The sequence below is a fragment of the Ochotona curzoniae genome, unplaced genomic scaffold (genome assembly GCF_017591425.1).
Source record: "Ochotona curzoniae isolate NIBS_2020 unplaced genomic scaffold, NIBS_Ocur_1.0 contig_3622, whole genome shotgun sequence".
Lineage (NCBI taxonomy): Eukaryota > Metazoa > Chordata > Mammalia > Lagomorpha > Ochotonidae > Ochotona > Ochotona curzoniae.
In genome coordinates, this window is record NW_024465926.1 from 29,073,995 (window position 1) to 29,087,683 (window position 13,689).

At 36.7% G+C, this 13,689-nt stretch overlaps 1 protein-coding gene across 2 annotated transcripts in view; it reads left to right on the top strand.

Annotated features, from left to right (window-relative positions):
* Positions 1 to 12,011, top strand: part of ITFG1 (integrin alpha FG-GAP repeat containing 1) — a 187,945-nt gene extending 175,934 nt beyond the window's left edge. The window contains exons 15-18 of one of the 2 annotated variants that reach the window (XM_040982758.1): positions 1,546 to 1,670; positions 2,335 to 2,417; positions 7,527 to 7,644; positions 10,731 to 12,011. In XM_040982758.1, the coding sequence (XP_040838692.1) occupies positions 1,546 to 1,670; positions 2,335 to 2,417; positions 7,527 to 7,644; positions 10,731 to 10,790 (386 nt within the window). In that variant the 3' untranslated portion in view covers positions 10,791 to 12,011. The remainder of the gene's footprint in view (positions 1 to 1,545; positions 1,671 to 2,334; positions 2,418 to 7,526; positions 7,645 to 10,730) is intronic. The other variant, XM_040982759.1, reaches the window with a different exon arrangement.
* Positions 12,012 to 13,689: the final 1,678 nt, after the last annotated feature.

Genomic DNA, 13,689 nt, shown 5'->3' on the forward strand with positions numbered 1-13,689 from the left:
GTCATGATTCGAACCCAGGTACTCGGATATGGAATGTGAGGCATACAAAGGGGCATCCTCATTGCTATATCAAACACCCATTCTCCTTTTTAAAAATTAATTTGATAGACTGTGTCTGTGTATGAAACACAGAGAGAAATTGATTGAACTCCTATCCAATAAATCACTCCCCCAAAATTTTCTGTAATAGCAGGAGGTAGGCCAGCATTGAAGCTGGGGACCAAGAACGTGCCCCAGGTATAACAGGAGTGGAGCCAGGTACTGACCCCAGGTACTGCAAAATGAATTGTGGCCATCTTAACCAGCAGGCCAAATACCTGGCCCCCAAATGACTTAGGAATAGAGGATTGTTGCCAGCAGCCAATACTGACTTCCATGGAACTCTATTAATAAAGTCCCCATCCCCATCGCGTTATCAGTATTTTATCTGAAATAACCAATCCCTGGAAAATGTCCATCTTAAGAGTGTTGACTATTAAGTTCTTGGTGGTCTTAACATGGGTGACTAGACAGTATTTTGTTAATGGTGGAGGGGTGGATACAGGAGGAAAGAATCAGTTCATGAAGTCCTCAACCACAAACAGAACCTGCTGACAACATCCAGGTGCTAAATCTGTGATCAAAGATGGAGCAGACAAAAAGGATCCAAACAATGAAAGGAACTTATGGGAAGCTAGAAAACTTTAGGCAACTTTGAAAAGCTACAAAATTTTATTGGAAAACAGAAAATCCAAATCATTAAATTTCAGAATGGAAAAGGAGATCACTCCTAACCTCACAGAGAAAAGATAGCTAATAAGCATAGGAAAAGAAGTTCCAAATCATTAAGGATATACAAATAAAAACTCCGGTGAGATCCTACTTCATAAGATAGCTATCATCAAAAATAAAAATATGGCCATAATCAAGACCTACACTAAGAAATGTTAGCAAGGAGTATGATAACCAAAATGTAGAAATTAACAGTGTCCATGTCTTGGTCAGTAAAACAGAGTATAGCATATATCATACAGCAGAACATTACTTGGCACTTCAGTGTATTTAAAAATAGCACCAAATGGGTAAACCTTGGAACCTGTTCTAAATAAGCCAGGCACAAAAGGCCACATCTTGGCTGATGCATCCATGGCATCTTCAGAGCAGGCAAATATATAGACGGAACACAGGTGTGATTACCTACAGCTAGAATTTGGGCTTCTTTCTAAATGATGAAATGTTCTTTAAAAAGTTTATGGTATAGGGAAGGACATGGGTAACCCCAGAGCCTATGGAACTGTATCATAAAACAAAACAAAACAAAACAAAAAAGGCTTATGGTGATGCTCAAGTCTTTTAGTATATTACAAACCCCATGATTGTATATTTTAAAGGGTTATGTTTATGGTATATGATTTATATCATAAAAGTGGATAGTACTGGATTGCTTATTTCATTTCATATTTTTGTGTGTGAGAAATAAATTGTAATGCCTGAAATTCTAAGATTTCATAGGGGCACTGTTTCCAATAATATTTTTTGTCTTTTGTTTTTCTTTAATAAATCTAGCTGGACAACTGAGCCAGTCAGCACATTTAGCCCTCCAGCTACCATACAGTGTTCTTGGCTTAGGTCGAAGTGCAAATTTTCTTGACCATCTTTATGTTGGTATTCCCCGTCCATCTGGAGAGAGGGTAAGGAAAATTTAGTTTGTTTATAATTAGTCTGTGATTTAATATATTCACTTTTTGAATATTTATATTCTATAACTTGAATTCAGTTGAATCTTCAATTCAAACATTTCAAATTTCAGTTGATAATAACCTATCTAAGCTTATCATAATTGTTTTAAAGATGTCATAACATGTTTCTACCTCCTTTCTCCCTTAAATTTCACAACTTCTTATCCTTCCTTCCTGCTTTTCTTCCTAACATGTTTTACCATTTAAAATATATAAGTAAAATAATTTTCACTAATCTGTAAAATATTATGCCTGTTTCATACATAAATAGGTATGCGTATTTTTTATTTTTATTTTCAGTCTCCTCCTAACTTGTGTATTAGATCCAACCATCATTTGCACAGAGCACTTTGAACAGTGCTTACTACATAAGTGTCAAAATTATTTGCCAAATAAATGGATTCATAAGACATAACATAATCCTTCCCTGAATAGATCAGAAAATTTTCCAACAGATGGTAGAAGAGCCCTGTGTGGGGTTTAATATATGTAAACTTAGGTTAATCAATACCTTGGATTTCATTTTCTCAAAGAGATTTTTCCTTGCTTGAGGTAATTGTGTTTTTTAGTATTCATGATATTATATGATATAAATTGGTATAAATTGTTTTTCTAGTCTGTACGGAAACAAGAGTGGACTGCAATCATTCCAAATTCCCAGCTAATTGTCATTCCGTATCCTCACAATGTCCCTCGAAGGTAATGTCCTTTCTTGAAATGAAATAATGCTGTCAGTTCTGAATCATAGCTACTGTTATGCCTTTTTAAAACTCTCATTCTTATTCTGTTCTCCTCAGTACCCATTCATTTGCACACAGCAAACTAAGTGCGTAAGTGTACCTATACAAAAGGTTCCTGACATTGTTCATGAAGAACAAATTCAATCCCATCACAGGAAACCAGCAGGTTAACTAATTAAAGATTCATACAAAGTTTCCTTAAATAAATGTCTTCAGTTATAAATTCTAAAATTTCAGGATGCTAAATTTTTTAATAACCATTGATATGTAAATTATTTGAGAAGTACTATATTCATACATGCCACACTGGTTTGGCAAAAATTTTGGAGTCAACTGACCTTGTACTGCAAAAACGTAACTCTGTTGCTGACTGGATTATGAGATTGGAAAAGAAACAAAGAGGGAAAAGATCTTCCAACCACTGGCTCACTGCGCCAAATGTCTGTAAAAGCTAGAGTAGGCCACACTAAAGCCAGTAGCTAAGAATGCTGTTTGGGTCTCCCACATGCGTGTCAGAGGCATCACCTGCTCTGTATCCTGGGCTGTGCCAGCTCATGCCACCTCCTGAGCTATGTGCATTTCTTCCCATATGGATTCAGTGAAGTCACAAAGATGACCACCCCCAGAGAGCTAGTTTATCAGTACTCCATTGGATAGATGTATTTTATAGTAGATATATGGACTTTAGAACCAAATTCCTTTAGAAAACAAACTTTAGTGGAAATTTATTCTTGAAACAGGGTGACATCAATAGCAACAGATAGTCCTGGCTCAGTTCTGTTTTGTTCTTTTTAGTAAGCTTATATTCTATGTGAACAAAACTTGAAAATCTAGGCATTGAATTTGAAACCATATAAAATATAGCACCTCTGTTTTGTTCAGTATAATGACGTGTTTTTATTTACTGTTATGGACACTTAGAACAATCTCAAGATAAAAAATAAAAAATAGAATACAGCACAGTATGTAAATTATACAGCTATTTTGATTCACAAGATATTATCTATTTGTCTCAAAAAATTATGAGATTCTGGTCAGAGAGACTACCTCTAAGTAGAAAACGGAAAACTAGCCTTTTTTGTCCATTTTTTGGTGGGCTTTTTTTTTTTGGCCAAAAATAACCTGCATTTCTGATTCTTAAAAACTATTTTAGAAGCCAGTGCCATAGCCTGTCAAATTCAGATTCTACCTATTGTACCAGCATCCCACTTGTGTGCTAGTGTAAGTCCTGGCTGCTCTTCTTAACAGTCCGGCTCCCTGCTAGTGGCCGAGGCATCAGTGGAGCAAGTCCCAAGAGCTAAAGCTCCTGCAGCCATGCGGGAGACCTAGAAGAGGCTCCTGGTTCTTGACATCACATCCTCCCAACTCTGGGCATTGTGGTTCTTTAGGGAGTGAAGCAACAAATGGAAGATATCTCTGTGTCTCTCGCTTTCTCTCTATAATCCTGCCTTTCAATAAATATTTTTTAAAATATATTTAAAAATTATTTTAAAAGCAGAACCATTTTAGCAAGGAGACCTAAAATTGGAAGATAGAAGTCAAATTTTTCATGTTAGCAGATAACATACTGAACATCAAATTATCTAAACATTCTGTGAGAAAACAATTAGAGTTGATAAACCAGTTCAGTAACACTGTAGGATACAAAATATACATACATCAGTAGCTTTTCACATGCTAATAATAAATTCACAGAAAGAAAAATCTCATTCATGGTAGCCACAAAAAACATCAACTCCTTAGTAATAAATGTTACCAAAGAGGTAAAAGACTTCTACAATGAAAATTATCAAACATTGATGAAAGAAAACATAAAGAGCCAAAAAAAAGTGCTAAGATATTTCTTGCTCATGTGTTGGAAGAATCAGTATCATTAAAATGTGTGTAGTACCTAAAGCAACCTAGAAATTCAATACAGTCCCCATCAAAATGCTAATGACATCTTTATAGAATTAATAAAAACAACTCTAAATTCACAAATGACCCAGAATAATACCCAAAGCAACTTTGAGCAAGAAAAATCAAGCTGGAGGCATCACAATACCTAACTTCAATGCATACTAAAAGCTATAGTAATTAATATAGCATGGTACCTGCATAAAAACCAATAAATCATTGGAATAGAACAGAGAGCCCAGAAATTAATGCCCATATTTACAACTGACTTATTTTAATAGAAGTGTTTAGACAATTCAGTGGAATAAGGATAATTTCACAAATGGTGCTGGCAAAACTGAATGTGTACATGTTAACAGTTTGGTTCCATACCTCTTAACATCCTCCAAACTCAAAATGGATCAAAGACTTATAAAATTAGACCCAAGACTATGAAGTTGCTGGAAGAAAATGTAGGGGAACCATGCCAGGACATGAATGTAAAGAATGACCCCTCCCCAGAGCATAATCAATGAAAACAACGTGAAACAATTGGGACTGTAACAAACTCAGAAGCTTCTGCACAGAGACAGAACGGATTCGTAGATGGAAAAAGACGTCCACCAAATTGGGGGAAATATTTGCAAGCTGCCTTTCTAACAAAGGATTAGTATCCAAAAATATGCTAGCAACTTTAAAAAGTAAACAACAGAATCAACCCATCAAGTTAAGAAATGCGCAGAGGACCTTGACAGTTCTCAAAAGAGGAAAAACAAATGACCAACAAACATGAAAAAATGCTCAACACCACTAGCCATCAGAGAAGGGCATCAAAGCCACAAAGAAATAACATCTCACCCCTGTCAGAATGGCTAAAACCCAACAGAGTAATAAAAGCTGTTGAGTATGCGGAGAAATAACACACACTGTTGGTGGAAGTGTAAATTAGCACAGCAATGGTGTAATTTCTTTACAAATTAGAAATAGAAGGCCCGGCACGGTGGCGCAGTGAGTGGTTAAGGTCCTCGCCTTGCACGCCCAGGATCCCATATGGGCGCTGGTTCTATCCTGGCAGCCCCACTTCCCTTCCAGCTCCCTGCCTGTGGCCCGGGAAAGCAGTCGAGGATGGCCCAAGGCTTTAGGACCCTGCACCCGTGTGGGAGACCCAGAAGAGGCTCCTGGCTTCGGATCAGCATAGCACTGGCCGTTGCGCTCACTTGGGGAGTGAATCATCGGACGGAAGATCTTCCTCTCTGTCTCTCCTCTCTGTATATCCGCTTTTCCAATAAAAAAAATAATAATAAAAATAAATCTAAAAAAAAATTTAGAAATAGAGTTGCCATATATTAGACAGCAATCCCACTGACTGGGTATATATACCCAAAAGACAGGAACACTGCATCAAAGATAGAACCATAGCACCGTGTTTGTCAAAACGTGGAACCAAGCATGGTGTCTACCACTAGATGACTGAATAAAGAAAATGTAGTACATATACACTATGGAATGTTCTGCTCTCAAAAGGATGAACTTACACCATTTGCAACAAATTGAACACAATTGGAGGGCATCATGCTGAGTGAAGTAAGCCAAACACAGATACCAACATTTCCTTGCTTTTATTGTGAATTAAAATAGAAGGAGAGGGAAGAGGAGGAAAAGGCAGGGAAGGAGAGGGAGCGAGAATGCCAAGAAAGGAAGAAGACGGGAAGGGAAGGAAGAGGGGAAATAACTATCAGTATTGCTGCAAATATACTTTGTAAAGCTTTGTCTTACATATTTGTCAAATCAGTGGTTGGGAATGTTATACTACCATTGTTTTCATGATCTTTGATTATTTTTAAATTTACCATATACCATTGAAATGGTCATTTTTCATTCAATTATTATTTATATCTGCTGTCTATATTCCCACTAAACTAGGGTCTTTTGCTTAAAAAGTGTGTCGTTGCAAAAGTTAAAAATAAGAAAGGAAGGAGGGCAGACTGTGAAGTGTCATTTTGTTCGCAAAACTATATATATATGAAATATATGAAATTTGTTCTATTTGCATAAATAAAAAATTAGAAATAAAAAGAACTTTCAAAACAATCTCATGAAAGGACTTACCTTCTAAGTATGAGTAAAGTACTGAAAATAGCTGACCTCAACTGCACAAATCTGTTTTGTTTACTTACTAATTTGATTTCCTGAAAATTCTGTCATAGTTCCCACATCCATAATCTCAACATTTTTCACTTCTTTTGCTCTTTTCAAAGAAATGCTCTAATCAAATTGATGTACTTAATAACACCAAATTGATTTTTGTTTAAAGTATAATTTTGAAATCTACTGACTAGAGGTTAACTTATGGATCAATAAATTTTAATTATCTCAAAATAAATCAATAGTGACTAGCTAGCTATTCATCAGAATGAGTTTACCTTTATTTAGCTTTTAAAATGGAAACACATCTGTTCCCTACTTCCAAGAACAAAAATCCCTAAGTATGGGACTATCTGCAGTATTGATGACAAAGACATGATGAATCAGGCTTTTGTATTCTATGAACTATTTTAGGGGGAAAGAGCCAGTTTGATTTGTGCCAAAGACATTAAATCTGTATGATGCCAATGGCAGCAAAGGACAAAAAGTAATCTTGTAAAATGTCTCAATCTGAGTTACTATAGTAATGTGATCCCCTGTAACATTTCATGACACAGAAATGGTAGAGGTTTTTCACAAGGTTTTTCTCTATGTAAAACCCCTCACATTTGGCAGTTGTTTTAGTTGATCATACTGCATATGTGGACAAGGAAAAAAATAAAAAGAAGAGAATGCAGAAGTCTTAGACCACTTGCTACATAGCCGTAAGAGCCATAGAGTTAAAGGTTTCAAATTCACATCAATCAAGATGCAAAAAATATGTCTAAGATTGTCAAAGTGCCCATTGATAAGTTTATTTAAGAATAATTCTCATAGGATGAAATATGGGGAAAAATATCAAAACATATGATAAAACATCTACTTCAACTCTGTATAAAATATGACCTCTACAGTATCAATGATCTTAGCACCTTTTGCCCTACATAATGAATGGATAGATGAATGAATGCACTGTTTGATTTATGAATAGGTTATTTTGCTTTTTGGTCTCAATGGAAATGTGTTATTTTAAATTAAAATTGGTCATTGTTTCTTTCTTCATCTACAGCTGGAGTGCCAAATTATACCTTACACCAAGTAACATTGTTCTACTGACAGCCATAGCTCTCATTGGTGTCTGTGTTTTCATCTTGGCAATAATTGGCATTTTGCATTGGCAGGAAAAGGTTTGTTCATTTAAATTAAACATTAAATCTGGTTTACTAAAGTAATGCACTACTGTTTTTAAGAAATTTGCTTATTTATTTAAAAGACAGAGAGAGCAAGAGAGGGTGAGCCAAAAATCTCCCATTTGCTGGTTCACCCCTCAAATGGCCACACATGCCATGACTGTGCCATGCAGAAGCCAGGAGCCTCATGAGTGGCAAGGGTCTAAGCACTTGGGCCACACTGTGCTGCTTCCCCAAGCACAACAGTAGGGAATAGGATCAGAAATGGGACAGCTGGAACGCTATACCCTTCTTGATGTTCTTGCTATAGTGCTTTATCCCACTGTGCCACAACGCCAACCTCCCCCCACCTCTTTTTCTTTTTTAAGTGTTTTTGATTTACTTAAGACACAGAGGGAAACAATGAGAGAGATTACTCTTGCAAAACAGTGTTTTAAACTTTATTCACATGACTGAGATTTGTCATTTTTCAAGTTTATCCTGCATGTAATTTAATGTGGGGTATAGGAGCTGCGCTGTGGTGTAGCCAGTAAATCTGCATCCTGTCATGTTAGCATCCCATGTGAGTGCTGGCTCAGTTCTCAGCTGTTCCATTTCTGACGCAGCTGCCTACTACTGGCCTGGAAAAGCAACAAAAGATTACCCGTATCCTTGGGCTCCTGTACCCTCACAGTAGACCAGAAGAAGCTCCTGGGTTCACACCAGTGCAGCCATTTGGAGAATGAACCAGCAAATGAAAGATATTCTCTCTCTCTCTCTCTGTCTCTCTCTGTCTCTCTCAGTGTGTGTGTGTGTGTGTGTGTGTGATTCTGCCATTGAAATAAATAAACTTGGGGGGGGGGGAAGTGAGGTATGTTGCTTTAAGAGGATGCTTGGCCATATTTACATGTTTGATAGATATCTCAGCTGCTGATTTACTCCTCACGTGCCCACAATAACTTGGAGGGGGCTGGCTGAAAAAAGAGGTTCAGAACTCAGTCCAGGTCTCCCCCCATGGATGGCAGGGATGCAGGTACTTGAACATCCATCACTTGAGTCATCCAGGCACTCTGCTATGGAATGGTGGTGTTCCGAATGGCAGCATAACCTCTGTGGCAAGTGCCTGTCCCCAGAGTGTTACATCGTTGATGGTTGTTTCTGTTTCCAAGAAGTTACCAGCATCTCTTAGCAATGCAAACACATCACAGAAGACTAACAAGTTTGATGATGTTCAGTAATGGTGATCATCCCTTAAATCACCTGGTATTTAGAGAATCTGAATTAGAAGTAGTCTCATAATAGCCTGAAAAATAATTGAATGAGCTTGTGCAGTATTCATTATCTACTGATAAACTATAGGGCCTGATGTGAGCCTAGTGGCTAAAATCCTCGCCTTGCACATGCCGGCATCCCATATGGGTCCCAGTGCATATCCTGTTGATCTGCTTCCCATCCAGCTCCCTGCTTGTGGCCTGGGAAAGCAGTAGAGGATGACCCAAAGCCTTGGGACCCTGCACCCATACAGGAGACCTACAAGAAGCTCCTGGTTCCTGGCTTTGGCTCAGGTCCGGCACTCTGTACTTGGGAAGGAAACCAGCAGAGAGAAGATCTTTTTGTCTCTCCTTCGTTCTGTAAATCCCACGTTCCAATAAGAATAAGTCTTTAAAAAAAAAAACTATGGACACTCTTTTTCCAGAATTTCCATGTGTTTCCCAATGTTTAGCCACTAAACATTAGATAATAAACATTTTTCTATCAAATATTCTTCGTTATAATAAACTCATCTCTATTTTTTAGGATAAAGCCCTAAATAATTCAAAACAGAATAGGCAAAGGTGTAGATTTTTATCTAGTATATATATGACGGAAATGATAATCATAATTTGTTAGCACTTCAGGTATACATTATAAAAGCTCACTTCTATCTATGTGTGAGTATATATTTTAAATATATGAGTGGGTTCCAATACTACTCCCAAAAAAGGACTTATTTATGTCACAAAAACAGATGGTTTCTTTCTTTGGAGAGTTGTGCCCATCGAAATTACATCTTACTGAGTAGAATTACCATTATTTTATCTTAGCTGCTCTTTTAGCGTATGAAAAGAGAGTGAATTAATCTTTGTGATAAATGTTTAAAGATTTACTTTACAGAAAGAAAAAAAAAAGCCACTCCCTTACATTACCAAAACCATAGCATAAAGAGCCATGGCCCGGGAGCAGCAGTTAAGGTGCCCCTTGGACACCTGCACCTTGTGGAGTGCCTGGATTCAGGTCCCAGCTCTCCTACTGATCCCAGCTTCCTTCCTTAACATACCCTGGGAAGCAGCCGGAATGCGGGTTGCTGCCACCCTCATGGGAAACTGCGATGGAGCTCCTGGCCCCTGGCTTCAAGCCTGCCCCAGTTGCAGCTGTTGTAGGCATTTGGGGAATAAAACAATCTATGGGAGATCTCTGTCTCTTTCTCCTTCTCTCCTCTCTACCTTTCAAACAAAGTTCAAGAATTGTAAAGGTATATATGTGTGTTTATATGTCTGTCCCTCTTCGTGTATAACTGCCTTTCTAATGCATTAATAAATAAAATAAAATAATAAATATTCTATAGCTCTTGACCTGCATAGAATATTAATTTCTCAGGAGATCTGATTACAGCATTACTGTTGTAAGGTTAGAACACAGGACATATAAAAATACCGTGCATAGTGCTCTGGGGTGGAAATGCTTAATAATTATCTGCTAAATCAATAAGTTAACCAGAAACTAAATCCTAAGTACTTAAGGTTCATTTAATATCAGTACTAAGAATGAAGGAAGTGAATGCAAGAATTGGTTATGCCCTTAGATAATATAACATTTTAGTCCTTACTTTCTAATAAACAACATATTAAGTATTTAAGCAACACTTCTTGGTGGTTTTCAAATTCACTTACTAGTTATAAAATAGCTACTGCAAACTGTAAATATTTTAAAAGGTTATTGTATTATATCATCATACCTAAACTAGTATCTAAGGGCTTTTAAGAAATCAGTCACTTTATATTTCAGAAACTGTAGTTCGGTCTTTTCACGTTTTCTTATATATAGTCTTAAATTTTTTTTTTCAGAAAGCAGATGACAGAGAAAAGCGACAAGAAGCCCATCGGTTTCATTTTGATGCTATGTGAATTGCCTTCAACATTACATGATGGAGTGGCTGTTCTCTTGACTAGTTGAAACACTAAATGCTGGCATATAGAAGAAAATAGGAGATTTTAAACATTATTTATATTACAACCATGGTAATTTGTTGTAAGTATTCAAATAAATGTGTCTGAAATGTCACAAGGTCCTTTTATTTTTTTAAAAAAAAGCACTTTGTATGCAATAATTTGGGTTCTGTATATTTTTGTTCCTTTGTGGAATGTGTTGCATGTCTGTATTCACATATTTATAATCTTATTAGAGTACTGAAAATGGAAAAAGATGTGTAAATACAAATATTTAAATAGACAGGATTTTTTTTCTGTGCCACATGGATTGGTCTTACCTCTTAGTCCAATGATGCAGGTTACACTTTTTGCAAATGTATTACAGAAATTAGTATTAGGCATTCACTTTCATTAGAGTAGGTCAGGAGTCTCTCATCAGTGGGATAAAGTATAATAATTGAGTATTCCGGCTTTGGATTCCCAGTAAGACAGACTTGCCTTAAATTCCTGGCTCTAATACTAAGTTTTTATTTTGGCTATTGTTTAATCTGTTAAACTTCTGTTTTGTTGTTTGTACATGGAGTTAATAATACCTACTTGTTTGAGGTATTTTAAACATTAAATGGGACAATATATGCAAAGTGCTTAGCTTGGTAGGTGCCTAGCATAGAATAAGTGCTCAATAAGTGATAGTTGTCATTATTACTATTTTACATGATTTTATTAGACTTCTACAACCAATTAGTAAAGTTTATAGACTCAGTAGAATTTTAGCGTCAAGCATGAGGAAATATATTTGGAAAAACCTAAATTCTTAGAGGTTGTCATTTCATATAGATTACTTAACACATATTAACACAGACTATACTGTAGCATCTTGCAAGGATTCATGTGCCCTAAAATTTTTTATTTGAAAAATTTCATTTGATACCATGTGATAAATGAAGAGTATTTTATTTCTTGAAGAAACTACTTAGCAAGTAAATCTACAGATCTTAAATCATTTCTATTCTCAGAGGCTTGGAAAAGTCTAATTTACATACAGACTTCAATGCAAATTTTTATTTTGAACAAAATGTTGCCAAAAAAAGTTACTTTAAAAAGACTTAACTATAAGACTGAGGAAATGGTGTGTATATCAATGATAATAAGTTTCTAATGTGTCAATGGCTATGTGATCACTGTAAAACACAAAATTTCTCTGAAAATAATTTTGTTCTGATTTTTTTCTTTGCATTTCACTGACTTGTATGTTTAGTGGTTTACCCAAAACATAGCATGATCATGTATCTTCTTAATAAATATTCCTTATTGAAATACTTTGTCATGAGTTTTGAAATAACCATTTGGGAGCATGAACACACATTAGCGGTTACAATGGGTAGATCAATTCTCTGCACAAGGAGATTGAGGTATGTTGGCTTTCCAGTTATGTCATTGTGAGTCAAAGACAAGATGGGACCCTCCTGACTGCAGAGCCAGGTTAAATTCAGTAACTGACCCACAACCCTGTGCCAGGTACTACTTCTTAAAGACAATTAGAATTAATGTCTGTCATTGGGACAGCATAATTCTTCCCATTGAAGCCAGGATCTGCCAAAAGTACTGCTGATGATAATCAAATACACAATGACTTTAATCCTACTTGTATATCTGCAAACAAAATCTTAAAGGTCATTTATCATGGGTATCACAGCAGTGAGATTCAGTAACAATGACTTACACATTAATTTTGAATACTGTAGCGGAAAGAGGACTCCTCCACTTAGTCACTTTGAATCAGTCACTTTCCTGCACTTCAGCTTCTTCATCTGTGCGAGAATAGTGAATGATATCTCCCTTAAAGGACTACAAATCTGGAATGACAACTTATACAGGTGCTGGGTTTTTTATTCTGTTTCCCATTATGTTGACGAACAAAAAGTTAACATTTTCTAACATTTCTCTTGCACTTACTATTGTGGTCCTCCTTTGGGGAACTAGAGGAAGTAAGGAAACCTTAATAATCTCTGTTGTGGGCGCAATAGCTTATTGGTTAAATCCCCACTTTGCATGCACTGGGTTCCCAGATGGTCGCCAGTTCATTTCCCACTTGCCTGGGAAAGCAGTCAAAGATGGCCCAAAGTCTTGTGACCCTGAACCCGCGTAGGAGACCTGGAAGAAGCTCCTGGCTCAGCTCCGGCTGTTGCAGCTACTTGGAGAGTGAACCAGCAGATGGAGGATCTTTCTCTCTGTAATTCTGCCTTTAAAATGAAAACAAATAAATCTTTAAAAAATAATAATAACAATAATGTTTCTTTATGTTTCAAAGAAAATTTTTTTTCTAAGTTAAGGAAAGGAAAAAGTCATAACTAGATAAAACAAATGTTAAAAATGAGAAAACTGAGAAAAACTTTGTGGCAATGAATTTAAAAGTTTACACAAAATGAACCAATTCCTAGAAAAATATCTCCAAAACAGACTCCTATAGAAAAATATGAATGCTGTTATAGATGCTGTGATGAGGTGTTTAGACCCTGCATCAAAAATCAAGGATTGAGCCTAGTGTTGAATGCGCAGAGATCCCATATGGTCACCGGTTCTAATCCTGGCGACACCACTTCCCATCCAGCTCCCTGCTTGTGGCCTGGGAAAACAGTCAATGATGGCCCAGGGTCCTGGAACCCTGCACCCGCATGGGAGACCCAAAAGAAAGTTCCTGGCTCCTGGCTTTGGCTCAGCGCAGCACCGGCCGTTGCAGCCACTTGGGGAGTGAATCATCAGACGGAAGATCTTCCGCTCTGTCTCTCCTCCTCTCTGTACATCTGCCTTTCCAATAAAATAAATAATTGTTAAAAAAAAAAAAAAAGGAAAACAGTTTTCACTGTCATGAGAC